We start from the raw sequence: 25632 nt of genomic DNA, 5'->3' as shown, positions 1-25632 counted from the left end.
TATGACAAATGTCGACGTGAGAATATTAGACAATACAACTTTATTAATATTGCACAATTCACAACAGCTGGAGCTGAAACACAAGCAGTTTTTAGTATTTATTTGCAACAACAAAAAAACACCTCGAAATCCAACCAGAAGCTACGCTACGCTACATTTATGAATTATGAGCAAACTGGATATAGGCTGACAATTTCCAATTTAGTGTGTCACTTCTTCAGCTACTACATTAAAATGGATGCATAATAACAGTGTCGTTATAATTGCTCGTTAGCAAGCAATTTGTTAATTATGCGTTGACAATAAGCCGTTTGTAATACAACAAATCCGACCTCGCTAAACCGCATCACTCGTCTCATTTGAACAGTGGATTTAAAAAGTCTACGCACTCCTTATGTCATGTATTTGTGATCACAAAAAAATAATAAACCAATATTACAAAACATTCCCCACCATTGTGATTTCTAAGTCACACAACTCCGTCTTTTTGGAAGTAAAAGAAAATTAAAGTTCAATTGTTCTAGTCGTCTTATCTTGGCGTTTGTGGTTACAACTTGGAGCACAAGACATGTTTTGCATTGAGCTTCAGAAAGATGGCGTATTTGGAAAGTATTGAAAGAAGTTTGTGAAATGTTTTTTTTCCATCTCAACAACCAAATAATTTAACAGCGTGGGGTGTAGACGTTTAATATTCACTGAATTATATACAATGCAGAATTTCACATGAGCGGGGAAAAAGTTAAGTTGAATGAAAGTGTTTTATTGGCAGTGTAAGAACGTTTATTGTTTTTTGAAGGGTCCCTCGTCCTTCTTTCATTTTGGCCCGAGGTCATTCAAGGTCACCACGGATTCCGTCGTGGAGCAGGACGCCTGTTTCGACAACAATCAGCCACCGTTAATCTCGGCACGCGCGCACACGTGCGTCGACTATTACCTCATGGTCATTGCCTCTCCCAAAAAAAACAATATCATGGCACCAGTATTATTTACTGTCACTAATTTTTATTAAATGTACCTGCTAATGACTCCTCCAAATTTGTCTATTTTGACATTTGAATTGAGGCAAATTTCCTTGTTAAATTTGTTGTTATCGCTTCTATAAAATGACTGAGGCAGCTACGCTATTAGGCTAACATGACGATGGATGAATGAAAGAAAAGCAGACGAGGAGAGGAAGAGGAAACTCAAAGACACCAAAGCACCAGATACAATGCAATCCTTTATTACAACAAAATTGAAATATTTTCTGGAAACGTCAGTGTGGCCTGAGTACTGTGCGCAGGCTCCCTCTAGCGGTGCCTGATGGAATCAGCCCATTTACAGTTTATACATTTAACTCTTTAATTTGCATTTAATCCTGAAGTGTCCATTTAAAAACCTTGCTTTATTTACCTGTAAAATTAATTTTTTTTATTTATTTTATTAACTTTTATAGTACTGTGTATTTTTCTCCTTGTAGGGTTGTGACTTTAGCCCTTGATAATTTTAGATTTTCTTCTTGTAATATTTTAACTTTATTCCTGTAAAACCTGCCCCCAATTCATCCCTCAAATAAATATAAATCGTTTCCTCAAAATATTAGCCCCCTTATTTTTTGTTGTTGTTGTTTATGGTTGCACTGTTCTTATTTTTTCCTAAGCGGCATATAAAAACAATATATAAATGCTTAGCATATTTTTACCTATAAATGATTGAGTTCAACATTTTAGATGAATTCAAATTCTGTCATCCCTCATTTCCCTTTAAATTTTCTGTATGGAAGAAAAAAATGTGGACACCCCTTCATCTAATACCATGACATCACTCAAGGCCAGTTTTTTTCATTTAAAAAAAAAATAAAATAAAATAAAATGGGGGGGGGGGCAAGATTTGTCTTTAAAATACTTGAACTCCCACCACCATTGAACACGCGGTCCACAATCCATGGTCATCTCATTCAATAAAGCAGGGCTTCCCAAACGCTTCCGTTTTTAGCGGCTTGCTTGTCAAAAGGTTTAAAAAAAACAAAGACGTCGCAGTGATCTTCAGTCAGCCTTCTTGAGTTCTTTATTAGTAGTTTATGTACAGTAGATGCTAATACACAAAAGGTGCACTCAAAGAGGTTTGGGAAACCCTGAATTAAAGCAAGCAAACAACCAAGCCCCCCTTTCCGCAGACAACCGAAACATGACAGGTTATAAATAAAAGTTAGTCACATGACACACAAGGCGGCCATTAATGTTGTTCGAAATCTAGAGCATGTTGACAAAATGAGATGTACAAGTGCTACCTCACCGCTCGGAGTATTTACAAGAGTTTGAATGCATAGAGGCGGCGATCAAGTCAAAAAGCTCGACGGATGGCGGGGAGAAAGTGCACGCGGCCGTTCGGGGGGCCTTCGCCGGCCCAAAGCTACATTTCCCAAGTGTTTTATTTTTATTTAAGATCGAAGCGATTGCCATGAGCAGGTTTGGCCATTCTGTATGTGTTGAACATGAATATGTTTGAATGCTTTAACTAATGCAAAAAAATTTATGCATTTTATATCTAGAAGAAATAATTGTTCTTAAACTATAAAATGATTTTGATGTCACTTAATGGGGAAGAGAAAAAAAATCACTTAAAGGATCAGCGGCAATATAATATAGTGGTGCCTTGAGATACAAGTTTAATTTGTTGCGTGATGACGCTCGTGTTCCGCTTTTTAACGACTGAATGATGAATTCCAGTCCAGGTTTCCCAAAACAAAACAAAAACAAATTGTAATGTGTTTTAAAAAAATAAAGATATCACTCGATAACATTTTCAATTCCGTTTCTCATGATTAATTCATTGCAACATTTTGTGTGCAACTCGGCCACCGGGGGGCACTATAACACAATGAAAGATTAAGAAACAAAAGACGACTTCCACAGCAACTGTGACAAAGTAATCTGCAGCAATATTTAGCCTCTCTCGGTGTCGGTGCATTGCTTGTGTTGTTTAAAATTGTTAGAACACTAAATATCGATGTTATTCGTTGGGCCCTCCAAGGCGTTTTGCATTTTTTTTTGCATTGTGTTCGCATCAAGATAGCAGAAAATGATGTGATTGTTTTAAGTAACACAACGTAATTCTCTCAACTTTTAATGTTTGTTTTCATATTAAAGGTTGAATAAATAACCGTCAGCATTAACAGTTAAATCAGGAAAATTCCCATTCAAATATTTCCTTTAAAAAAAAAAAAAAAAAAAAATAATGAAAAAAATAGATTGAATGCTCTTTTGTTTTTAGGTTTACTTTGACAGAAAACTTCAAGTGGGCGTGGCAAAACAACAACAACAGCCAAGTATCTCAAGACACCCCTGTATGACACAAAATATGAAATATTACAAAAGGTGACCTACTTTCCTCACCTTGCGTGCGTCACTTTTATTTGAGTTCAACAATAATTCTAAAGTTGCATTCTGAACATTCCTTTCAAAATTTGGCCTCGCAAGCTGCTGAGCTGTCATCACGGCTCATCGTTGGCTTACTTAATGCTCTCTGTGGATTGGTCGAGCAGGTATTTAAAGGGACGAATGAGCAACTGGGAGGACGTGACGACATCTTAAGGTGAGCTTTTCAACTTGTGCACTGAAAGTACATCCCAACACACGGTGGATTATCGTCACCTTGTCGCCCCCGTCGCACAAAGACACACAGAAGAGAATTAGGGTGGGTTCGGCCCACCGGGTCTAGTCTAGCAGGGAGGGCTCGGCGGGGCGGATAATGGTGGGCCGGTGAGAGGGAGCACCAGGGGGTCTTCGGCTGCAGTGTGGAGAGAAGATGGAGAACACGTAGTGAAACCAAAACATCCCGACAGAGACAGAAGTCAGAAAAAGAGAGAGAGAGAGAGTTGAGATTGGGGCGACATGTTGCGGGCGTCGTACCTGGGAACGCCGGGTGGGATGCGTGCAGGCCGGGACGGGATCTGCGGGGGTGCGCTGAAGGGGTCCTGGAGGCTGTTGAAGGCAACGGGCGTCGGGCCGGGCCGAGAGGGGATGGGAGGGGCGCCGAAGCCGGAGGACGGGTTGAGTGGTGCGGCGCCGAAAACCGGGGAAGGGTTGACAGGGGGTCCGGGCGTCGGCCCTCGGACGGCCGGCGGACGGTTGGGGGGTGGGGCTGCCGATGGGGGCGGCCTGCGCTGAGGGGTTGGGCTGGGAGGAGGACACGAGGAAGTCAATTTAAAGACATGCAAGCATGCTTGCTGACAAGATTTTTCCAATTGAAATTAAGGTTGCAAAGGCTCAGAGATTCAAGGTGGGGGAGGAATTTGGGTTGGGTTAAAAGTAAAAAATAAATAATTTTACTCAGGGTACAATTTCTTTCTAAAATATTTTAAACAGAAATTTACAAAAATGTTCCCAACATGCAACAACCTGGAAAAAAATTGTCATGGAATTTTTTTTTTTTACAGCAGGTTGTACGCCCTTTTTTTAGGACTTTTCCCCAACTATTTAAAAAAAAAAAACAACTAATATATTCATTTTAATCACAAAACTTCCTGTATCATTTTTCTTGTTCAAATAATTTCTCAAATATTCTTTAAATTTTTTATCTATTTACTGCTTTATTTCTTCCACGCAAAAAAATATTTTTTTTCTTCATGAATTTTTTACTTACCCTACTATACAACGTGTAAATTGGATGATAATACAGCAATGATGGCTAAGAATTATTTTTAAAATGATTCATAAAAAGCAAAACATTTTTGATGTAATGTCCAATAAAAGTTTTTTTGTTTTTTTTATTCGACACTTGGTTGCTGGCAGATTCAATTGAACATGCATCTGTCCATGTTCAGATTTATCAGGTTAGGGTGTAAATATTCCCTCGGTCGGGTGCTTACGGAAAACGAGGCAGCGTCTCACCTGGCCTCCTGTATCCAGTTGTTATTTACAGGCGGGGGGACCGGGCTGCTGATGGTGCTGGCCGTGATGTCCCCGATGATGTGCAGCGCCTCCTTGAGGGCGTGGTACATACGCAGCATTTCGTCCCGGCGCTGCGCTTGGTCAGCCGACTCCTCCATCAGACTGTTCTGGTCGGCCGACGAGTAGAGGTAAGCCAGCAGCTCCGAGTGGATGAAGTCTTTTGCCTGCGAGGGAGGAATCAACACCGTCACGTTATATTAACACACACAAATACTGAAGAACACAATTTGTTCCAAATATTTTTTTTTTTGCTGTGGTTCAGTCAATTAAAATACTTGGGCAATAAAGATGATTGTGATGGCATTCCCTGAGGTTGAGAAAAAAAAAAAAAAAATCTCATTAAAGCTTGCGCAACTCACGCTGTTGATCATGAGGTGCATGATGGTCTTGGGCACCAGGTCTCTGATGGATTTGTTGATGATGCCGATGTAGGAATCCACCAGGTTGCGGATGGTTTCCACCTGACGCTCCAGCTGAGGGTCCATAGAGAACGTGTCCGCCGGGGCCGCCTCCTCGTTCTCCGTCTGAGGAGGCCACGCAAACGTGAGAGAATCGGACAATTCATTAGGTACACCTACACCATTTATTTCCAAGGTGTCACACCAAGGATGGAAGTTTAATACGAGATAAATTACGGACCAAACCGGATGAACATTTTGATTTAAACACTCTATACTTTAAACAGAAACCCGCAAATTGTGACTGCATTTTGTCGTGTTGTGGAAGTACTCTGACCTGATCTTTCTCCGGGTAAACTCCGGCCCTGAGGAAGGACGCTTTCCAGCTGTCCACATCCTCCTGCGAGTCGCACGCCAACTCAACTTGCCGTAAATCCTTGTACACGTTCCTGCGCACACAAACGCAATATTAACACACCTCCGGGGGAAAAATAAAAAAAAAAAAGTGTCGCTAAAGTGCGCCTCTGACCTCTGCTCCGTGTTGAAGATTGCAAAGATGTGCTTGGTGGACATGAAGCCTTTCTCCACGTCTCTGATTTTCAGGTTATCCAAGGGCAGCATGTACTTTTTTTCTTTTTCCTGTCAGGGGACGCACACATTTGCAAAGAGAGAACATCAAACATTACAATCCATTCATTTTAATTTGACACCTAGAAAGGCGAAACCGCCGGATTTCCTCAAATAGGCGCTTCGTAGAAAAAAAAAAGCCAGGTGGTGCCGCTGACAACTCGTACCAAGACATTTGATACACCGCCGCAGCAGGCATCTGTAAAGCTGAACTTTAGGGTGGAATTGAAAGACAATTTTGTGAGTTTATTTATTTATTTATTTTTTTTAATAAAAAAAATTACTAAATAATTTGGAGGTATGCGTCTTTGATGAGGACAGCACGGTGAATTTGATGCCACACAGTTTGTTAATTCTGACTTTTGTGTTGGGGGGAAATTTTGCCGCCTCCCCCCCTTTTTTTTTTTTTTTTAAACAAAGCAGCTGCAGTGGAATAAATAAACTCACCCCAAGCACTTTATGAGAACATACGTTCCGCTCTGTGAGATTATACACAGACATCAGCGATAGAAGAAAAAAAAACAACAACTTTATATTTCTTCTGCGTAATAGACCATCAAATTGGTGTAAAATGCACGATGAGGGAAGGCAGCGTGGGTGGGGGAGGAAGAAAAGGAGGAGCGTGAAGGAGTAGTGTGGCGGGGGGAGGTTGGGGGGTGCCAGCTTTCACTGGTGAGAAGAAACATCTGGAGGCATTTAAGTCTGCAAAGGGTGGCGTGAGCCCAAACGTGACGTCACCCACCACCACACGCTTAAAAAAAAAACTAACAAAAAGAAACGCATTTCTGTTGCACTAACGTGACACATAATGCCCGACGGTAGACAAACTGACCCTCGCAAGCATTTTGGACCCGCAGTCCAAAGACGAAGGCCACACGCCGGCGCGCAAACACGATCGCAACCCCCACGCCCCCTTCGGCCCCCGTAACCCAGAACGATTTCCTGCAAATTCCAAAGTCAGATCCCGGCTGGAAGACTTCAGCCCGCCTGCCACGTCAGTTTGCCTCCACCATCCTTCCCGCTCACGTCGCCGCTCGCCCCCCTCTCTCGCTCTCTCTCTCTCTTAGAGAGTGCAACGTGTTCAGTTAGCGCTCGAGGCCGCCGGTCGTGGTCTCGTTTGAACGCTTTCAGCTCGCGGGATGGAAAACGAGGCCTCGGAAAAAGATGACGACGTGCTGACCGGTGAGTAGCGCATCGGCCGTATTATTTTTCATGAAGCGACGTTTGACTTTAGGTTGCATCTGGCGTCAACTTTCAAGTTAACTTCAAGGCCTCAATGCATGAACTTGAATGCTAAATGACGAGCGTGTGTGAGCGTTAAAAATGCAACTTTTAAACGTGTAGCGTAGTTAATTGTATGCACGCCGTGTAGCCATTAAAAAAAATGTTACATTTAGGTTGAAATGACACTGCATGCCTCTTTTGGACGATGCAAGACTTGAAACGGCGCACGAGGTGGAACACGTATGTGACTTCTCAACGCTTGCCCTCAAGGTAATGTTTAATCTGTGTGTACTCTGTCCCAAGTAACGAGCGAGCGGCGGCCACACTGACCTCAGGGTCCTTCCTCCCATCAGAGGCCTCCTCACCCCCCCGCCGGCCCAGTGTTCAGACTACCTGTTCATCCGTCTTCAGCTGAACAGTAGTCTGCACATTGGTTAGGCTGGGCTGGGACACACACGCACGCACGTGCACACACGCACGTGCACGAGCGAGCCGGTGGGACGAAGACGCCGCTCACCTCTTCGTCTTTGTACCAGGAGAGGGACTCAGCGGTGAGGATGAACCAGTACTCCTTGGAGCCGCCCTTCATGATACTAATGTTGATGGTCAACCAGCCTTTCCTGATCACCTGATCAAAAAAGATGTGAGGGGGGGGGGGAGAGGGTGTCACAATTGAGAAAAAAAAAAACAAACGCTTTGTGGATGTTTTGCGGCAGGACAAAAAAAAAAAGGGCCCCGATGACATGGAAGAATCATCAATCCTGAGATATGAATAAAAACTTACCAACTCACCGTGGTTGTTGTCAATCCTAAATGCAACATGTTAACAAGCCCTTCATACGACTCGTTTGTTGTGCCGCAGAAGCGGAAGGAGAATGGGCGCGACGTACGAGACGTGCACAACAACAACACAGGATGAAAGTAATAAGCACCATTAGTCCTTTTTGGGCGCCACAGAAAAAGGGCACAAACAGAAGCAGATGTTGCTCAGACGGCTCTAGAGGCGACTTTCGAATCGGAGTGGGAGGCTCGAAACGAGAAGGCGGGTTAGTGGGATTCATTTTTGTGTTTCGGAGATGATTTTACTCACTGAGCTAAGATGTCTCGGAAGAGGGAGGTGCGATCAGACGACTTGCGATTATTTCAAGTGTGAACGGATATATATATAGAAAAATGTAAAAAAAAAATAAATGTCGTGCAGTCCCTGACTCAGGCTGGCCTCTTGATGAAAACGAAAGCTTAAAGCTCGTCGGCGCCAACACAAACACGGACGGGAAAGCGCGGCACATTAAGAGCTTCAGCGGCAGCCAGCAAAAAGAACTTTCTCAGAAACTCCAAATTGTTTCTCTGCAGGAGTCAGCGGAAGATGCGGCGACACAAATGAGAAGCAAAGGAGGGGGCGGGTGCGGGTGAGGGCATCGCTTCTCAGATGCTTTTGTTTGCTAGTCCGTGGGTCGGACAAAATAGCAAAAGTTGTTTTGCAATAGTTCTTGTTGAGTTTTAGGAAATGTTTCAATCGACTATTATTGTGAAAATGTGAGGGGAATTTGCGATGCACTTCATGACGCTAACGAATCCGAGACAATTTCCGTTAAATATATCATCAGCATTCTTGTTTTTGCTCACATTAAACTGTTTCGGTATGTTAAAAAAAAAAAAAAAAAAAAAAAATCTCAATCGACAAATGATAAAGTTGTGATTTTTACTGATTCCTTTTTGATCATGGCAATATAATTCAAAAATAAATATTTGAATCCAAATATCATCTCACATCAAGTTGGTTTTCAGAGCCAGTGATTGAAAAACGATAACCCGTCACCGTCATTAGTCACACAAGAAAGCTGAAATTGTCAGTCATTAAAATAAGATTTTATGCAAAGTGAATGTCAGTCGTCGTTAATTTGTTTCCACTAAAATGTTAGGTTGACATGCACGGACGAGACGTGACGAGTGTGCGTTGCGGATTGCATGACTCCCCAAATGAAGTCTAGGATGAGACCAGGCAGACTTTTGGCTCCACCGAGTACGCGGTGGCAGCAGAGGCGAGAGCCCGAAGACAGCGAGAACCGGCGCCGTCTCCGATCAGCGGCGGCACCTCCAGATGGGCGCCATTTGGCTTTCAATGTTAGTGGCGTGAAAAGAATTACAGACAATTACTGTCTTGTTAAAAAACAAAACAATTCCGTGATGGCACAGGCAGTTCCAAATTAGTGGCGACTGCAAGGCACTGGGAGGACTGCAATCAGTCCCGAGACTCTACCTTCTCCTCCAGGACGTCGCCAAAAGCGCCCAGCTGTAGAGGGGTAAAACAACTCAGTACGGTGACAGCAAGGACTTTTGCTCGTCTCCCGGCTTGATCGGAACGCGACCGCCTTGGTTCTGCTGCTCGGCCTTACCTCTGCTGCCTCGCCTGGCAAGGTGCGGCTTTTATCAGTTGGTACTTACCAGAATTTCGCCCTGTGGTGATAGGAGAGGGGGGGGGTTGAAGCAAAAAAAAAAAAAAAGGAGGGAGGGTAGCATAAAACCACAGTGGGAAGAAGTGAGAAAGCAGGCAGGTGTGAAGGCAGAAGAGTGCACAGAAGGAGAGGAAGAGGAGAGAAAGTCGGAAATGGAGGGGGGGAGAAGGAAGAATTGAGGGAGGAAGGAGGGAATCCAAGAACAAGAGACAAGGGAGAGACAGAGCAAGAAAGTTACATGCAATTAGAAATGACTTCACCTGAACCACAATTTGGTTACGTCATCGTTTATAGCGCAGGTGACATGCGCCAGATTCATGCACGGCACGCTCTCAATTTCTACACAACAGACACCCGAGAGTTAATAGAGTTAATGTTTTGAAACGAAAAAAAAAAACAGTCACAATTAGGGCATTGAATGCTTAATCGTAATAGAAGAACATGGCCAGACGATCACATGCAAACTTAGTTGCAAATTAAAAAAAAAAAAATAAAAATAAATAGTGAGGGCTGCAGCAAAGCAAGGAGACGGACGGGGGCTTGGGGGGGGGGGGTGACTAAATGTCAGCTTTTCACTTGACGTCACACAAATGTGCATCGATTAGTCTAAATAATAAGCACATCCTGCCGTTAAAACAATGAACAAGGCGGATCGTACGAGCAGCTACATCGGTCAAGGTGGATTAAAAGCCAGAGCCTAAATCGGCGCTCCAAACGGGAATAATTAATAGGCTTGCTAATGGGAGCCATCCGTCAGGGAGGATTCAATTTGACCGTCGTGAAAAGGCCAACATACCTGGTTGGGAATGGCCCGCTTCTTGTTGGATGCGATATTCCTCTGCTGTGCGCTGTCATCACACAAAGCCCAGCAGGCGAGAGACGATGAGCACAACAGACAGCAAAGCAGAGAGGTTACAAATGTCGACCGGAACTAAAAGAACATCCGTAGCACTCGGGGTTGAAATCACAGAATATTTTACAGCCTGGTCTGACAGGAACAAGGAGAAACCTATCTATCGAACACACACACACACACACACACACCCCTACATCCCACCTGTTGTTGCTGTACCCTGGGGGGCTACCGTCATCCAGCCTTCGGTAGTCAAGACTGAAAGTGATGTCATAAGAACCGTTAAAGAGCTCCAGCTGAGCTCGGACGCGTTATGCAGAGGGGAATCCGCTCGCCATGCAGATGCGAGGCACCGAGTTTTCACACCGACTCGCTTTGTCAGATGCCACAACATGACACACACCGAGCAAACGCCTCTATCAGCTAGCATGAAACCGAGCAGGTGCAGTCAAACAAATTCGCGGGGTCAGAAAATACACAAAAGTCATTTGCCTGGCCTGGGACAAGGGGGGGGGGCAAGCATATTTCCGTTAATCCGTAACTTGGGGTGGTTAGTTTGGAAATGACATGATCACTCGATGAATTGAATTTTGTCATTCATGTGGGATCAGTTGCACTGTTTATATTTGGCCAGTCATGAAGTGATTCAAGCCCCAGTTTGAAATTGAACGTCATCATTTTGTAAAATACGTGATGTTCAAAACTTGCAATAGTGCAAGAAAGATACTTCACGAGGATGATTATCTTGCTAAAGTACTGCGATGAGCGGGTTTAAAAAAAAAAAAAAAAGCGATTGCAAAAATGTGGTTTAAAGCGGAACCACCGACCGAGAAGCGGTGGGTGAACACAGAGAAGGAATTCTTATCTGATGGAAAAACTTGCACAAAATGAGACGAGCACAGACGCCGTTTGAGGAGAAGTGGGAAACGTTTACCGACTATAAAATGCAAAGAGAGGACACAATATTAACGTACGGGTGATGTGCCGCGGAACACTTTTGGGTGGAAGAAAACTCAATTTAAAAAAATGCTTGGAGTGAGTTTCTTCAGGCTGGACATGGAAGCATTTCGGTCATTTCACATGCCGACGTGCTCCTACGTCTCATCAAGAGGAACAAGAAAGGCTTTTGACTGAAGAAGACAGCTTCACTGCCTCTCAATTCCGGGCTGGCATGTTCAAGCTCGGATGCGTCACCGCTTTGAATGACATCAATTTGACATGTCGTTTGATTACGATTACAGGCATGTTCCGTTTGAAGTATGACGAGTTTTTAAGAAGGAACGTGGAGCCACTGAAAACAAGCGGTAAGTAAAGCGAGGAGGAGCGAGCGAGCGACGGAGGAAGGGAAAAGCTGGAGGTGCATACTTAGCAAAGCCAATGAAGTCCTCGTGGTTGGTGTTGATGTAGGACAGCTCAATGTCAATCAGCAGCAGAACCTTCATTGGGAGCAGAAAATCACAAATCGGACAGACGGGTCACAATTAAGCACGATTACTGGAGACACGCTGTCGATTTGTCGCAGTGAAGAAAGAAAGAAAGAAAAAAACAACCAACTGGGTGAGGGTTGCACTTTTATAGGTCAACATCAAATCAGAGTGCTCTTCATCTCGCCCACCTGGTCTTTACTTTTTCCTTCTCTTTCTCGGATGTGAGTGGTCACGATCCTCTCGGTCTCCTCTCGCAGCCTTGGGTAGGAATTGAGCTGAAAGACAAGACGGATGATGCAGCGCTTGACTTTGAAAAAAAATAAATTAAAAAACGCTGGTGTAAGACATGCGAGTTTGAACCTAGGACAACTTACCGAGAGAGAGAGGACAGGAGTGAGAATAACAAAGATGAGAACAAAGAAAAGGGAAGGAGACGGTCAAGTGCCATTTCAAGGCGACACGCTTTCGAAAACACACGCAATACACGGCGGCCATCTCTTCAAACGAGGAGGGACAGAGTTTACAATCAGCCAGATGAAAAGATTACGTTTCTGAAAAGAAAAAAAGGATCTTGAGAAGCCCAAAAATAATTCAATATTTTTAAATAGTCATCTCTGGCTGATCGTACACATTTCAAAGGCTTGGATGAGAAGGGAAAGTGACAGAATGTGAACAAGCACATTTGGATGCGATGGATGGTCCTCTGACCACAAGGGGGCAGTGGAGCACTGTTGCTATGGCAACTCAGCTCACAGCGCCTTCAGGGCCCATTACAGGAATATCCCGCCCTCAGCACATCGTCCAAGTCCATCTGAATGTCAGTCCGCTAATGTGGCGTAGCTTGGAATTTGGACGTGGAGGGACGAGGGAGGAAGAAACGTGGAGGCGGCGCAGAAACGACATTTCAATGATCTACGGACGACTTCATGGAAGTGGGTCGGAGGAAATTTTAAGTAGTGCTTAAAATCTCTGCCGTACTTTACAAAACGGGGGGGGGGGGACACAAAAGGGCAGTGGGGTTGGGCCGGGTCACAAAAGGAAATAAAGGTGTGAAGCTGACTTGATTGACAACGATGGCTTCGATTTCCATGCCCATCTGCCGGCGGGCGTGTCCTACGGTTACCTTCGCGGCACACTTCATGGCCAGGGCGGTGAGCTCGGACACCACCAGGTCCACGCATTTGAGGCTGGGCTCTTTGAGTTTGAGGATCAGCTTTTTGACAATCGCCTCGAAAGCCAGGTCGGGGGTGAAGAGCCCCGTTCTGGAGGGGCCCCGCAAGGTTAGAAGAGCGCATTTTGGTGTGGGGCAGACGGAGAAAAGAGGAAGGAAGGAAAAGGGAAGAAAAAAAAAAAGAGAGAGGGAGAGAGAAGAAAGGGTCTGAGTTCAGTTAGTCATTTCGAGTTGGCGACGACAAGAAACAGGCAAGAGGCGGACAAGCCAAAGGTTTTGACACTTTGCGAACCGACATCAAGTCCAACCTCGAGAGCCGAATTACAACTTAAGAGCGCCGCTTTGTGGGCGGGGCGGGGTTCGGAGCTGTGCGACCTTGCGGCTTGTCCAGGAGAGAACAGAGACGCTCAGACAGGCCGTGAAACATCTGGTCAACGTGACGACACGTCACCCGTCACAACGACGGCAGCGCCTGAACACAGGGCTGGCGCGGCTCGCGTCGCCTCGCGGGTCGCCACGCTCGCCCTGTGTTCTCAAGCCGGGTCGGGAGATGCTGGACACCCGCGGTACCTTGTTGGAGCACTGCCTGACTGTGTTGATGAGCTCCTGAATGACCAGATCGATACATTTGAGACAGGGCGTTTTCAGCTTAACGATCTGCTTTTTCACGATGACCTCGAACGCCAGGTCTGGAGTGAACAGCCCCGTTCTGAGGATGCATAGAGAGACAAGGCACAGGCGGACACAGACACACGGGACGATTAACACACGTGAGGACCAGGGAATGACATGCGCACGAACAGATGAGACAAAAAAATTAGAGCGTCCGCGATCATTGACAAGTGGAGTTTTGCAATTTTGACTTGACTGTGAAGTAATTCAATTTCGGATGTTTTTGATTTATTTCTTTTTTTTTATGAAAGGTGAAAACAAAAGATTGGGATTCCACATCTGATTTTTATATATTTTTAAGTTTAAAAAAAAGAAAGTTAAAGATGAATCACTGCTAAAATATGTTCATTTGACAATCACTAGATGAGGTCGTTTTTTTTGTTTTGTTTTGTTTTTGCTAAAGCAAACAAAATGATAAAATATGAATGAAGCAGACCAACAAAAACTCCCAATGGAGACAATTCAACCCACAAACAAAAATTACATAATGAACATGAAATTAAGGAATGGCATAACAAATGTAGACAAAAGGCAAATGTAACATAAAACAAGAATTGAATTCCTCTGCACAAAAAAAAAAAAAAAATCAGCTGACATGGGACATTTTCAATCCAGCAAATATCATTCTCGAGAACTCCAAACCCATTTTTGCTTAATTACGAACCATGCTACGCAATAACTGTAAAATTAACAACGAGAACAGCGAGAGAGGTTAGCTGCCGTGCTCCACTTGCCTGACACCATGAACATTCTTGATGGCGTGACTGATTTCCCGCCGCAGCTCCTTCTCGTCAAATACAATCTGTGAAAATTCAAATATTGTAACTGTGCCAACAAAGCGCATCAATGTACAAACGGAATAGAACGCCAGAATTTTAACAACAACGTCAGGAAGTGAGCCTTTCGTGGGTGAACAATAACCCATTGGGAAAAAACAAAAAAACTGAAACTGGCGGTTGATTTGTGTCCTCATAAAAAAGACGCGACACAACCGACCTTGACGAGCTCAAACGGGAAGCGTTCGTGGAAGATGCGGTTGATCTTGGCGCCGCCGGACAGCTCGTTGGTGTCCACCTGGTCTCCGGAGCCTTCGATGCGCTTCTCAAAGTCCACACCAAACTGCTGCACCATCCTGCGGAGGATGAAGAGGAAGAAGAATTTAAACAATAAAAAATGTAAAATCCGCGTGTGCGTTTCAAGTGCACTCACTGCAACAAAGCCTTGGTCTTGCGTGTTGGGTCATCGGGACGAAAGTTTTTGTACTCCTCCACCTCCTTCTCCAAGGACAGCATCTGACTCTGTAGCTTGCTGCGCAAACCAGGAAGTGTGTCCCTGATGTGATTGGTCAATTGCTGCAGGCAGGACATTGCGGGGATTTTTTTCCGAGAGCACACAATGCGTGACATTTTTTTTTTTTTGTGAGCGGACCTGGTTGAGAGCCTTTTGAAGATGCGGCGTGCCCATCCGCTCCGCCATGTGTCGGTAAGCAGGGTGGGACAGGAAGAACTTCCTCTCAGCCGCCAGAGCCGCGCGAATGTCCTTCTTCCCGTCGATGTCTTTCTGGCTGCGGTTCACCACACCGATGTAGCCTGCGCGGACACACGCCACACACTTGCGTTGGAATCTACAAATCAGCAAGCGTCAACGTGCTGCTTTTAAACGCTTCACCTCTTCGGAGCGGCAAAAGTTTATTTTCCAGGACATCCTTTGCATCCGTGCCTTCGTCCATCAGGTCCAGTTTGGTGATGACGCCAATGGTGCGTAAACCTGCATAGATGTGCCAGCCAGGGAGCAGATTTTACAGAATGCATAAGAATAACGACGAAACAACAGTTTTAATCGACCCGGTTCGGCAGAAGTGCACGTGGTTACCCTGCGGGTCCACCTCCTTGGCGATCTTCAGGGCGTCCGAGTTGGCCAAGTCGGTGTTGGCGGGCGTGACAGCCAGAATCAGACAGCTCTCCTTCGTGATGAACTGCAACAGCATGTCTCGGATCTGATGCTCGATGTCGACTGGTTGATCTCCCACGGCGACTTTGGTCATTCCCGGAAGGTCGATCAGTGTCAGGTTCAAAACTGTGTCAAGAGGACAAAGGTTAGAAAGATTTGATACGATCATACTCCCTGGGTGCAAAATGTGTAGAACACAGAAAACTAGTGCTTTGGTGTCATCTTTTTGGGGCGGGGGAACAAGTTGAAGTGAGGGGACAAGCGTTGACTGCTCTATCAGAAAGGCAGCGCTGTGGCATCGACGGGCAATTACAAATCGCTGGGTAGGGGTGTTCAATTCTCGATTCCGACCGGGAGATGAACTGAAATAAATAAATGATGTCGGTGTTCTCATTTATTGAGCTGCATTTGTTACTTCGCCGGCCGCCATTTGAGAAAGTCCAGTCGACGATTTGTTTTACATTTGACTTGTCGGCCATATAATGTGATACGAAGAATAACGCCCACCAAATATGAGTTTGGTTCTGATTCTGCATTACCATGCGGAGAGAAGACCCTCAAGTTGATTGGGATGTTGGAGATGCCTTTGTTGGAGCCCGTTATCCTGTCGGTCTCCGCTTCGATTTCCGCACGCACCTCTTCAAAATCCACAAACTTCTTTGACTTGCAGTGCAGGAATTCGGCATATTCTACGCACGGAGTTTGGAGGGCGAGGAAAGGACAAAAAAGGGAGAAGAGGGAATATTAAATGACGGCACCAGACAGGGAGTGCAGCCTGCAGCACGGCGCTAGAGAAGCAAAGGGATGATGCAAAGCGGTGACGACCGGACGTGGTGGTTAGAAAAGCGCACCGTGACACACTCACCGGCTTTATTGTTGACCAGCTGCAAAATGAGAGGTCTGCGGGTAACAATGCCAGATCCTCGTGGAAGAAAGTCCCTTGGGTGACACAGAGAGAGACGGAGCGAGTTCAACAAGCGGCCGACACCAAAACACGGCCGGCGGACAAAAGAGAGCCACACAGACGGAAAGCTAAGGAAAAAGAAAGGCCATTTCTCGGCAACACTCTCACTTCTCTCGACTTTCTTAAGATTGACGGGCATGGGGGTGGATTTCACACCTTGCGCCCTTCAAGCACACCAAATCAAATGTGACAAAGTCATTTTGTCTCATCATTAAAAGGCTGAGGCACACCATTTATACACACACTCACTCCCACTGCTGTGAGGGGGGAAAAAAATCTAATCCACAAGAGTTCCACACTTTTGTGCCAGTGAGGAATTGGACATTTTAGCTCCCGTTTCATTTTTAAACCTTGGGACTGAGCAGCAGTCAGAACAGCTTTGTTGATAATGACTCATGACAGACTGTGATTTCATAAGGACACGCTTTAAACTCAGAGATCCATTAAACTAAGGATTAAAAAAAATAAAAATGAAGAATTATTTTATGCCTGCTCTTGCATTGGATTCCATGAGAATGTAGTAGACTTAAATGATATTCAAAACAGTGATACTTTGACTATTGGGTGACCTGACAAAACTAGCATCAACATTGCGATGTTCTAAACCTTTTAGACAACAGATATTTGAACACAAAAGATGGAGCAACACATGTAGAGACAAGACAAACTCGCAGACACAAATGACTTATGCTCTATGAAAAACAACGAATGTTGTGACCATCTTCATCATGTAGTTTGATATGTACGCCCCCTTGTGGCCAAAGTGCACAGCAGAAATCAAGCAGGATTTTTTTTTTTTTGCTAGTTTGAATTGTGGCATAAAAACAAAAGGGAACGCGAAAGTCACTGATGCACTTTCAGGCATTCATAGAATGAGACAAGCAGACAAAATGAAAGGCGCACATAGCATGAAACAGACGCTAAGACGGAAGTACCTGCTTCGTAAACGGCCGACCGGAGAACGAGTCAAAGCTCAAACACTTAATACACAAAAACATTACAGTGTAATTAATTTATTTTTTTTAATTCATTCATTGTTTTTATATGTAACAACACGATGCTATATTCCTTCTGTTAAAAATAGATATTACAGTTGATAAAGTCCTACGAGAGTACATGATCTCTTACGGCTCTATTAGCTATTTATGGCTCGTTCGAGTGAACAACGGCAGCCATTGTTCAAGTTTAAGGAACAAGTAGGGCTAACGGCTTCAATACGCTTTTGTGTGAACCCACCCTGTGTCAATACAAGCGCTTTCAGCCTTCTCAGCGACAATCGATGACGGCAACACAAACGAACAAAAGCTGTCGGCGCAACACGTCGTGTAAAGGGGAGAGGAGGACACCTATATGTTGGATAATTACGGTTGCCGTGGCGGACTATTTAACCGCGAGGCCAACGTCACTTGTTTAGATCTTCTCATGTCCTCCGCCTGCTTTTTAGCCTTCAATGTCTGGGGCCAGTAACCCACTCCCTCCTTTGGGACATTTTCCTTACGTCTGCTGGATCGTACGCCCTGGCGGACCATGGCGGCGCTCGCTGACTTCATCCTGGAAGCAGTGAGTCAGTGTCAGGGCGCGGGAAGAGAAGAAAAGTCCTGTGGTCTATATAAAAGGGCGGGACACCACGGGGGAAGGTTCGAGATGGCTCTTACATCAGCACAAAGCCGCCGGTGCTGTGTCATGCACAGAATGTGGAGCATGTGGGGGGGGGGGGATTTGTTGGCGCGGCAAACGATATAGATTTGTGTCAATAGTGAACCGGAGCGAGAGAGCGGCGTTGTTGGAATTAACGGACGCTAACTCTATGAAGCAGGAGTCCAGATTGTCATCAATGGCGTTTCAGCAAAACATCGCCCTCAGCTAGCGAGCAAATGGAGCAAACGGTCGAAAGGTTCCGCAGGTGTATTCAATCAGAGGCGCGACGCATCCACAAAAGAGTCGTCGTCATAAAGAGAAGTGGTTTAATAGCGAAGGCCTATTGAAAAGGAGGCAAAAGGCCCAGATTGTATTATTGATGGGCTGTAAATGATAGACGAGGTTGAGCAGATTGTGTATCGTTTCGTGAATTATGAATGGCTGAGGCCGCGCGTCGGCGGAAGAGTCTCCCCTCTGGAGAAAGAGAAAAGAGGGAGAGAAGATGGCGGCTCCCCTGCATCATACTCTCACGGGGGAAATCAACTTTATTATCTTTGCAAAAGCAGACAGTTCGAGTGACTAATGGCTTTATAATGGCGCTCCGACAGCACGGCAGCATTTCATTCACAGCGCCGACGATAAGGCTGATAGCAGCCGATACCACGACAAAGGCCTCCACCCAGGACGGCTGGTGGTGTCGAGATAGGATGGCCTTCATCCACCGTGGGACACCCTCGTTACCAGAATCGTCATAACTGAAGACGAGAGGCGGAAACGAAATTTTTTTTTTTTTTTATTCATTCATCTAATTAAATCTTTGGTTCATTAATTAGAATTTGAACAATTTTATGTGATTTAGACGCCACAACGCCGCTCCTCTTGCAAACATTCCGTCACAAGCGGGCAGGACTCCAAACATTAAACTGTCACGCAACAGACTGCAGACAACAAAAAACGAAGGCACAATCCATCAAAGAAGCAATGAGGTCATTTGGATCTTCAATATATCTAATAAATAGTCTTACACCAAGAGCTGCCGATGAATGAAAATAGAATAAAAACTGTGGCAGCTATAAAAACGGAAAATCTATCCAGCAAAATATGAACAAGGCATAGTAATAAACGGTTCTTTAACTGGGGCCTTGATTTTGTTTGTTCAAATGTTTCAATATAAAATTAAACAAGATTTAAAGCCATTTTTTATTTTCTACGGGAATCCTGACAATTCGGAAGTGGACCGGCTTCCCAGAATGGACTGTTTGACGTCAGATGGTCCAGTGCACTTTGAACCTCATTAAATGAATCATTGTCCAAGTAAAGCTCGCGGTGACGTTCAGAAGCGATGCAAAGATGCTTTCGAATATATTTCGATGTCGCGGGCCGTACCGGCCTTGATGAAAAGCTAAACGAGATGATGTTGACTCCTTGTTAACAAGAAGGCAGCATTCACAGAGCAGATTTGATTAACTGGCATCTGGCTAAGCATCCAATGTGCTCAGCTCACCGGTGACACACTCGCCGGGAATGTGGGCCCAAATCGCATCAACGGCAGCACAGCCAGCCAACTCAATTGAACCCGACTCGATCGGGTTAAAATGAGAAACGCATCCGCTGGGAGACAGCGGCAGGAATGAAAACATGCTCTTTCCTCACTCCCCGTCTTATTCAAATTTGTTGCTGTGTGAGACGGTGACCGCACATTTTAGGCGGGAGACAAAAAGGGCGTACACAGTTTTGAGTTGCAGTCTTCATTCTGAGATGTAGATGCAAAATGTATTTTGGATCCCATCGACCGTGAGTCACGACACAAGAACACACCCATTCTTATTGAATTCCTTGGGCACCTCCCCAAGCACTTCCATGTTTGTTGCACCTGCGTCATGCCATTACTGAGCGGGTTGCATAAGGCGAATGTCGAGGTCATTGCACATTTGCATAGGTCGACAGGTGAAACTCACGTCTTACGTTATATTTGATATGGATCTGTCATGTATTCCACAGTACCCAAAAAAAAAGAGCAGCCTGTGTGCGCGTTTATCTCGGTGAGCAAGTTACGACAGGCTCTACAACCCAATGTCTATCTAAAGCCGATTACTGTTCTCTTCCTCTTGTCTCATTCCCCAACACAGGTTGGGCTGCAGCAGCTGCCAAAACCTGCTCGGCAAGAAGGCCGAGAGTGAGCTTGTTTAGTCTTTTATCTGCAGGTGGATCCTATTCGCGGATGAGCTGGGAGACGAACGGGGCAAAATGCAATGAGAAAGGACAGACATTGTGGCCTCAGAGTTGCCCAAAAAGGTTACAAAAGAGGAAGATGCACAAGGAAGTTGTCTGGCCGCTGTAAAATGTTGAAAGGGAGCTATTGTACAAGGCAAGTGCAGTAAGTCCAGCTGCAATAGAACACATACTGCAATGGAAAGTCAGCTCAAATTGAATTTGACTCAAGACAGAAGAAACTAGAAAAAGGCACACAATCAGATATGAAAATGTCACTGGTGTGGGTGTGGCATTAATTACATTCGCATTGAGTGCACAGAACACATTAGTGCATATGCAGAAGACGTCAAGGGGAAATAAAGTGTATGATAAGAGTTGATATTTTCAAGTTGCTGAATGTGCAGTTTTTCACCAAACAGGTTTACGACAGCCAGTAGAAGTTAGCATGGGCTGTTAGCTTCACTGCATGAAAAGAGCACTTGTTGGGAGCGATTAACCACCGAATAAAAAGAACAAAACAAACAATGAGATGCGTTTTTAACACAAAAAAGTAAACATTTAAATAAGATGCCACAATCGGGGTGAGCTCGTTTCGCTCACCTGCCCACAAAATTCTCCAAAACGGAGCTTTTCCCGGCACTCTGCCCTCCGACCACGGCAATCTGCGGAAGGTCCAAATTGCAACTTTGCCCGATGGAGCTGAAGGCGTCCTGGAGCTTGTTGATGAGGGGAATCAGGTCTTCCATGCCCCGGTTCCCCATGGCTTCGCTAGCTCGGAGGAACTCCTCCGCACAGCGCAGAAAAAAATATCGGAGGCTAACGTTAGCCGCGTCGATTAGCTTGACTCCGTTAGCGATAAGGTGGTCACCGGAATAGTGGGTGAAGTCGACTTCAAAGGGCTTGGACTTTTACTTCCCTTCAGTGTTTGAAAAAACTAGAGCTTGTTCCCGGCGTGTAATCCATATGCTAGTATTTCGCGTCCTTCTGAGGACATTAGCTGAACCTTCAGTCAATCGGAGAGTACGGGAAAACTCGAAAAACAAAACTTCCTCTACACTAACACTATCCGGTCAGTGGAGACTACATCCGATCTACACCGGCACGGCTAGCCCAGCCCTTTCACACACACTTCAGATATCTATTGGTTAATTTGTTTGCCAATTCTCCACAAACCCTCTTGATTGGCCATCTCAAAACCTCTATGGCTTTCTCCGGAATCTCGGCATTTCCGATTGGCCAACCAGTACGCCACTCAAACTCCTCCTTAGTCACGTGACTCACACCAGCATGGCCGCCACCAGTGCTTCCGTGGAAACACCACTAAGCACGAACATGTCTTTAAAGAAAGCGCTCGCCATCGCGTCTCCTCTCTCTCTACACATCGTAGCGGAGTGTCCGGTGACAAAGGCGCGAGCGTGCGATTTGAAGCTGCCGCACGGCGTCGTTAGCACGCCGGTTTTCATGCCGGTGGGCACCCAGGGGACCATGAAGGGAATCACCGCGGATCAACTGGACGCTCTCGGATGTCGGATATGTCTCGGGAACACATACCACTTGGGGATGAGGCCGGTACGGAATTCCCGTATAGCATGCAAAGATGTCTGCTTGGAAAGTATTTCCCAACCACTAATGAGACAAGACACCGTTTACGTTAGAAAAAATCTCAAGGCACCCTTGTAAACAAAAGGTTGCTGCACAGGTTGATTGTTGATTCACACATAGCACATTTTCAAGTTACAAACCACTCAGAGAAAACGTGGGTGTCTGATACATCGAGATCCTCCACGAATGTTATGCCCCTGAAATGTGCATTTGCCTTCATTTGTTCCCAAAGGGGCCAGATTTGATCGAAAAGGCCAATGGTCTACATGGATTCATGAACTGGAAAAGGAATCTGCTGACGGTAATTTTTTAAAGTGATCTTCTATTGTCACACTTGCAGTAGGCGACCAAAGTTTAAATGAGAGTATTTTCTTTGAAGGACAGCGGAGGCTTCCAGATGGTGTCTCTCGTCGAACTCTCCGAAGTCACGGAGGAAGGTGTGACGTTCAAGTCCCCGTACGACGGCGAAACCATCCTCCTCAGTCCGGAAAAGTCCATCGCCATCCAGAATAGTCTGGGTACAGCTTGTTTGTTTTCCTTTCACCTTCCGCTCCAGTAATTAATTTTCCTCACAACGAGCTAACAAGCATGTTCTGATATCCTCTTCCTGAATCAAGACAATCATGATAGTGATTTCCAATTCCCGAAAAGCCCCAATCGTATTGTAGCATCCTCCGTGTTGCAGGTTCAGACATCATGATGCAGCTGGACGACGTGGTGAGCAGCACGGTAACGGGGCCTCGCGTGGAGGAGGCCATGCACAGATCCATTCGCTGGCTGGATCGCTGCATCGCCGCCAACAAGAATTCGCACAAGCAGAACCTTTTCGCCATCATCCAGGGCGGACTAGACGCCGGGCTTCGCAAAAGCTGTCTGGATGGTACTCGATCTCATTCTCTTTTGTTTTTATCTGAGTGAGCCACAATTTGTCATTATTCACCAGCATTTGGTGTGGAACGGCATTCCGCTGAGCTGAAAGATGTTTCTAATAATCGCCTTCGTCTTACGAAAACCTAACTTTCCCCGTGTGTCTTACAGAAATGACTAAACGTGACGTTCCTGGCTTTGCCATCGGGGGCTTGAGCGGAGGAGAAGAGAAGGACGACTTCTGGCGGATGGTGACGCTCAGCACTGACCACCTGCCTCGAGAAAAGCCTCGCTATCTCATGGGCGTGGGGTGCGTACAGTGAGGCGGAAAGACGACGCTTCCTCATGCGTTTACGGTTTAACTGACCTGCAGTCTGTGCCGCAGCTACGCCGTGGACTTGGTGGTGTGCGTGGCTCTGGGTTGCGACATGTTCGACTGCGTCTTTCCCACCCGCACGGCGGTAAGAGCGGCGTCCTTCGAATGTGACTTGACTTTTAAACGGATACAATTCAGTCACGCCCGTCCGTCCTCAGAGGTTCGGCTCGGCGCTGGTGCCCTGGGGATCCCTGCAGGTGAAACACAAGCAGTATGCCAAGGACTTTGAGCCCATCGACCCCGACTGCCAGTGTCCCACCTGCAAAAGGTTAGCAAAGGGATGGATTTAGTTCAGAAAATATTTTTCATGGGATTTAAATTGTGAATCGAGGATAATTGAATTCAAAGGGATGAACATGTTGGTATGTTCTAATAGTGACAAAGTCCCATTCAAAAACCCAAAGATTGGACACGCTACAATCCACAAGATGTTTTTGCCTTCACAAAGATAACAACGCTCACTTTTGATCGACACTGTCCTTTGAGCAGGTCAGCATATTAAAAATCTCTCTCCGTACGGGAGGCTCGACTGTCATAACAAACGACCGAGCATGATTATCTTTTTTGGATAAAAATGCTCGTATTGGATCTTATTAAACGTGTGTAGAAGAGTGTAACGGATGAGCGCATGAAGTGAGATTGTCTACGATTATTTTCGTCCCCTCCGGCATGATCAGAACGTGGCTAACCTCTTTTTTCCAAAGTGTCGACAGCCTGCTGTGTACTTCGAAAAACAAACCTCAGAGGAAGTGTTACAAAAAAAGCGCCAGAAGTATTTAACCCACAGTGGTGTTGCATCATATTTTGATTAAGTTTGTATGGCACTCAGAGGGCTTTAAACACACGAAAATGTCCCGCGCTAGGAAAAAAAAAATGTTCCAAATGTGAATGTATACTTCTTTGCAAAAGTATGCTTGTTCTGTTCCAGACATAGCCGGGCGTACCTGCACGCTCTGTTTAAGAGCGACACTGCAGCTATGCATCACATCACCATCCACAACATCACCTACCAGGTAACCATGGCAACCATTTATCTTCAGCACACATTTCACACCAGACAACACAAAGGGAAATAACACAGTGCAACCTGAGGTCACATGCGTTCACCAAAAAGACTCCTCTCGGGTCACAAAATTGTTGCCGGACGTCGGCCAGTCTCTGGAGAAATCGGTCTGGCAAGCATCAAAGGAAACGAAATACAAAATGAACACACGTGCAAGGTGCAGGAAGCAGCCACGAACACTGAAATAAACACGACTGCGGCTCGTGATCTCACTCACTAGGCAACGCCCCTTCAAGGCTACTTCATTCGGTGTGACTTTTCGCCGTTTATTTCTATGATGGACTCGCCTTAAATCGAAGACACGCCCCCCACCAAAATCAAATCGTCTTTTGTTCCGAGCTAAGTGAAAGATTTCAAGTCAAGTCCCTGTGACAGACAGACAGAGTGTGATCTGACTCATCCTTCAAACTGTGCAACGCCGTGAGGAGTGTCCCCTCGTGACACGTGTCCCGCAGCCTAATACTCATGTGCATGACACGCGCACGCCGTCTACTTATACATCACATCACTATTCAAAAGAGGGCCCCCCCCCACCCGATCCCATTTAAGCCGCGCAAGATGGCTGACATGCTGTTTTATCGATGAGTCCCGCTCCCTGGGGGATGAACGACAAGTCTTTTTAGCACCCTTGGCAGGTGACACTTGGATTAATTGTTCATCCCAATTATCAATATCAGGATTTTCACTTAGCCTGCTTACAATCGCAAATATGTTTCTCCATGACAACCGTGGTTTGAGGTCTGCACTTAGCAAAGTAACATTGTAGTTAAATGCTGTGATTATCACATCGCTGAAACACCGTTTAACGTGACATTTTCTCGACGGTTTTCCTCCCCTGCAGCTCAATCTGATGCATTCCGTCCGGCAGAGTATCGTGCAAGGCCGCTTCCCGGAGTTTATACGCGCTTTTATGCGCCGTATGTTCCCATCCCGTGACCAGTACCCCAGCTGGGCTGTGGATGCTCTGGCCTCTGTCAACATCACCTTGGACTAACACCGCAGAGACTTAAAAAAAAAAAAAAAAAAATGCAGCGGATAGAGCACACAGAAAAACAGTGACTGATTTTTTTTTTTTTAAAGATCTTTTTTTAAACGGATGATTGTTTTCTACTCTTTGTTTACATTTGCATTACCCTGTTTTGTGGGTGCGTGGATGTTTGGGAAGGGGGGGGGGAGTACGGGTTGAGATCAACAGGATG

General features: G+C 45.5%; 2 protein-coding genes and 1 long non-coding RNA gene across 7 annotated transcripts; 2 read left to right on the top strand and 1 right to left on the bottom strand.

Moving 5' to 3' along the window:
- Nucleotides 1-2018: 2018 nt before the first annotated feature.
- On the bottom strand, nucleotides 2019-21617 carry dnm2a (dynamin 2a). 4 transcript variants are annotated; one of them, XM_088316091.1, is made up of 22 exons: nucleotides 21126-21617; nucleotides 16575-16648; nucleotides 16249-16398; nucleotides 15632-15835; nucleotides 15428-15526; nucleotides 15188-15348; nucleotides 14969-15111; nucleotides 14756-14891; nucleotides 14494-14561; nucleotides 13658-13796; nucleotides 12105-12191; nucleotides 11855-11925; nucleotides 10694-10747; nucleotides 10433-10484; nucleotides 9626-9637; nucleotides 7698-7808; nucleotides 5859-5968; nucleotides 5667-5778; nucleotides 5291-5455; nucleotides 4872-5095; nucleotides 3891-4157; nucleotides 2019-3768 (listed from the first exon to the last, which is right to left on the bottom strand). In XM_088316091.1, exons 1-22 carry the CDS (start codon nucleotides 21284-21286, stop codon nucleotides 3696-3698), a joined length of 2673 nt encoding a protein of 890 aa, XP_088172217.1. In that variant the 5' UTR covers nucleotides 21287-21617; the 3' UTR covers nucleotides 2019-3695. The 4 variants fall into 4 exon arrangements, with proteins under 4 accessions (XP_088172217.1, XP_088172219.1, XP_088172220.1 ...); XM_088316093.1 differs by lacking the exon at nucleotides 9626-9637; XM_088316094.1 differs by lacking the exon at nucleotides 10694-10747.
- Nucleotides 6926-7824, top strand: LOC148322125 (uncharacterized). Its single transcript, XR_015846582.1, has 2 exons — nucleotides 6926-7138; nucleotides 7484-7824. It is a non-coding gene; the product is annotated as an uncharacterized LOC148322125 (long non-coding RNA).
- A 148-nt stretch (nucleotides 21618-21765) lies between the features above and the next one.
- Nucleotides 21766-25632, top strand: qtrt1 (queuine tRNA-ribosyltransferase 1). Of its 2 annotated transcripts, none has more exons than XM_088317175.1 (9): nucleotides 21766-22094; nucleotides 22360-22428; nucleotides 22507-22645; nucleotides 22813-23007; nucleotides 23166-23304; nucleotides 23380-23455; nucleotides 23529-23638; nucleotides 24299-24383; nucleotides 25275-25632. In XM_088317175.1, exons 1-9 carry the CDS (start codon nucleotides 21813-21815, stop codon nucleotides 25425-25427), a joined length of 1248 nt encoding a protein of 415 aa, XP_088173301.1. In that variant the 5' UTR covers nucleotides 21766-21812; the 3' UTR covers nucleotides 25428-25632. The 2 variants fall into 2 exon arrangements, with proteins under 2 accessions (XP_088173301.1, XP_088173303.1); XM_088317177.1 differs by lacking the exon at nucleotides 25275-25632 and adding an exon at nucleotides 23747-23859.

Source organism: Idiotropiscis lumnitzeri, chromosome 15, assembly GCF_059441095.1.
Source record: "Idiotropiscis lumnitzeri isolate Australia: NSW breed Sydney's pygmy pipehorse chromosome 15, RoL_Ilum_1.0, whole genome shotgun sequence".
Classification (NCBI taxonomy): Eukaryota; Metazoa; Chordata; class Actinopteri; order Syngnathiformes; family Syngnathidae; genus Idiotropiscis; species Idiotropiscis lumnitzeri.
The sequence above is the reverse complement of the archived record's forward strand: the minus strand, read 5'-3'. Positions and strand labels throughout refer to the sequence as shown.

Coding starts and splice junctions, on each gene's coding strand:
- dnm2a (XM_088316091.1), bottom strand. CDS start 21,286: ATGGGGAACCGGGGCATGGAAGACCTGATTCCCCTCATCAACAAGCTC. Junction 5,779..5,858: donor ATCTTCAACACGGAGCAGAG/GTCAGAGGCGCA, acceptor TTGTGTGCGCAG/GAACGTGTACAAGGATTTAC. Junction 4,158..4,871: donor AACTGGATACAGGAGGCCAG/GTGAGACGCTGC, acceptor TCCTCCTCCCAG/CCCAACCCCTCAGCGCAGGC.
- qtrt1 (XM_088317175.1), top strand. CDS start 21,813: ATGGCCGCCACCAGTGCTTCCGTGGAAACACCACTAAGCACGAACATG. Junction 22,646..22,812: donor CGCCATCCAGAATAGTCTGG/GTACAGCTTGTT, acceptor TCCGTGTTGCAG/GTTCAGACATCATGATGCAG. Junction 24,384..25,274: donor TCCACAACATCACCTACCAG/GTAACCATGGCA, acceptor CCTCCCCTGCAG/CTCAATCTGATGCATTCCGT.